General features: G+C 66.7%; 1 protein-coding gene across 1 annotated transcript in view; it reads left to right on the top strand.

Moving 5' to 3' along the window:
• Window positions 1–2,929, top strand: part of Ppp2r3b (protein phosphatase 2, regulatory subunit B'', beta) — a gene marked incomplete at both ends in the record, with an annotated part of 9,934 nt that overhangs the window by 1,866 nt on the left and 5,139 nt on the right. Inside the window, 1 exon segment of the mRNA XM_013505589.1 lies at window positions 571–756. Coding sequence (XP_013361043.1) covers window positions 571–756 — 186 coding nt within the window.

Genomic DNA, 2,929 nt, shown 5'->3' with positions numbered 1-2,929 from the left:
GGGACCGCGCGACGTCCAGGCGCAGCTGCCCACGCCGCGCACCGGACCCTCCTTCCCGGCGGCCGCGCCCGCCCGCGTGTGGGGTAGGAATGCTCGGCAGCCGCGAGCTCTATTTCTGTCCCGAGATTAAGCCTGAAAATCCCAGCCGCCTGGGGCAGCAGTGCAGGGCCTCGGGCGCCCTCTGCTGGGCCCTGGGGCCGCGTGCAGGCGGGCTGGCGGCCGGCTGTGGGTCCCTGGGAGCCTCGCACCCCTTCCGGCCCGGACTGTGCCCCTGGACCCCGCCCGGTCCCAGCCTGGCTCTCACGGCGCCCTGTCCTGCTGTCTCCCTCCCCTGTCCCGCGTCTGCCCTCCTGGCCAATGACTGCCTGGCCAGAAACGGTGACCTCGGTGGCACGCCCCGTCATAGGCACGCTGGAGGCTGAGGCAGGAGGGCCCCAAGTCCCAGCCCGGCTCCCCTGCGCCGCCTCCTGGGGGTCCTCCCTGCCTTGTGGAGTCCTGGTGACCCCAGATGTCTGGGGCCGCAGTCCCCTCCTCCCCCTCGGCCCTGACGCTGCGTCCCTGTTGCTGCAGGTGCAGGTGCAGAGGGAGGAGCCGCGGCCGCCGCCGAGCAGCCAGACCATCCCCGCCTTCTACTTCCCCCGCGGCCGCCCCGAGCACGCCGCCCACGTGGACGCCGTCATCGCCAGGATCGAGGGCGTCTTCGCGCAGTTCCCGAACGAGCGAGCCACGGCCGGCGACATGGGCCAGGTGGCCAAGGTGGGTGTGCGGGCGCCGCTCGGGCTGGGGCCGGGCACTCAGTGGCCAACGCAGGTGGAGCTGGGGAGCAGCACGCCGGGCTGCACCCCGCACTGTCTAGAATTCTGCGAGGCGGGCTCACTGTGGGTGCGGGCCGCCTGCACCTGCAGCCCTCCTGCCTCAGCCTCGCCCCGCCCTGGCAGCTGGGGTCCCTCGGGTCCCTTGTCCGTTCGTGTCTCTCGACGGCTTTGCCTTGGGGAGCCCTCGGAATTGCGCGTGACTTGAGGGTCCGCCCGGGGCAGGCGCGGTGCTTGCAGCTCTGACACAGCGGGGTCCACACGCCGCGTCCTCCGGAGGCCTGTCGTTCGTTCAGCCTCGGCCACGGTGTTCTGCCCCCGAGGGCGTCTTCCCACCGGATCACGTCCAGCTGTTGCTCCCAAAACCGCCTTACGTTTTCCGTGTAGAAGCTTTCATTTCATTTAGTTACCTAGTTTTCGTTTTTGGAGACAGTCTCAGTACTGGCCCAGGCTGGCCTCGAACTCACAGCGATCCTCCCGCCTCAGCCTCCCGCGTGCTGGGCTGAGGCGGGCGCCACGGTGTGGGTATCCGTCCTGCAGACCGCCGGGCTTGGGGCTCCTAAGGGGCCAGCACGGACCCTGCCGGAGGGACCAGTTGCCTTCAACATTGAAAGAGCGCATGTCCCTGTGGGAGGCTGAGGCAGGAGGATGCCCAGTGGCCTCCCGGCCCCTCCCGCCCTTCGTCTTCACCCTGGCCTCTGTGGGCTCCATGCCTGCCCGGCTCCAGTGTGTGTTCCGTGCGCACCCGGCGAGGGTGTGTACTCGGCCAGCCTCCACCGTCCGCGCAGAGCACAGAGGCCCCGGGTGCCGCCCTCTCTTCCGCCGAGCTCTGGAGCCAGCCCTGTTTCCATTCTTCTTGGCATAAAAAAATGTTTTCAGAAGCGTTTCTTCATCTATTTTGGCCCTGGGGTTGAGCCCAAGCTGTTCCTTACCCTGCCCTGCACACAGCTCTGCGTTCAGTGTGTATTTCTTGTTTGTTTGCTTTTTGGTCTTTTTTGAGGCAGGGCCTCGCTATGCAGTTCGGGCTGGCCTTGAGCTCACTTTGTAGCCCAGGCTGGCCTCAAACTTGCAACGATCCTCCTGCCTCAGCCTCCCAAGTGCTGGGATGACAGGTGTGCGCCACCACACCTGGCTTCAGTGTGTATTTGAAGCCAGCGTCTCCTCATCCATGAGGTTCGGTCTGGGGATCCTCCTGCCTCAGCCTCCTGCGTGCTGGGATCACAGCCTTGTCTGCTTATGGGTATGTGTGTGTGTGTGTATATATGTATGCGTGCAGATGCGTGTAACACAAATCTCTAAGACCCTGTGTGGTATAGAATCAATAAGTTGCCCAGGTGGGGGCTTGAAGTTGTGACCCCCCTGCCTCAGCCTCCCAGCGTTGTAGGAGGGCGATGTGGCTGCCTGGGCCGGCTCGTCCTCGCCTTGTTTCCGGTCTCTTGCGCGTCATCTCTTTGGCTGGGCTGACCGCGGGTGCGCCGTGTCGTCTTGGAGTCCGGGGCAGTGCTCGCTTGGGGATGGTTCCGCCGGGCGTGGCACCCCTGCTGGCAGAGGCCTGGTTGGTGTCCCAGAGTGTGCGGTCACCCTTGCGGCCGCAGACCCCGCACGGCTCGGGGAGGACTGCACGAGGAGCCGTCTGCAGCAAGATTCTTCCGATGCCTGTCTCCCCACCAGGCATCGGGGCCAGCCCACGGCACCCTGGGGAGTCACCATCACGACCCCCCTGGCCCCATGTGCGGGCCAAGGCTGTCCTCGTGCCAGCTGTCATGGAGGCCGGGACGCTCCCCTGCCCGACCCCTGAGAACGCGGAGCCCGCAGCAGCCAGGCCCTGCCCCGCGTGGGGTGAGTGTGGTGTGCAGTGTGGAGGAGGAGCTTCTGCACACGGCTTCCCCAGCTCCCCGGCTCCTGCCCACGCCTCCCGGGCTGTGGGCATCGCCACGGCTCCCCCCTTCTCTCCACTTCTACAGTCCTTGCCGCTGGCTCCTCACAGCTGCCCAGGGGCCTGCGCCACAGGGTGCTGGCGGTCCTCCTCCCCAAAGCACGGGGCGGCCCTTCTCTGCTTCCCGTAAGGCCAGTACAGCGGTGCGGTCTCCCACACGCCCAAGTCCTGGGCCATAGTG

This window comes from Chinchilla lanigera, unplaced genomic scaffold (genome assembly GCF_000276665.1).
Source record: "Chinchilla lanigera isolate Chin_1 unplaced genomic scaffold, ChiLan1.0 scaffold00098, whole genome shotgun sequence".
Lineage (NCBI taxonomy): Eukaryota > Metazoa > Chordata > Mammalia > Rodentia > Chinchillidae > Chinchilla > Chinchilla lanigera.
Note: the sequence above shows the minus strand (reverse complement) of the source record. Positions and strands in the feature narration are given on the sequence as shown.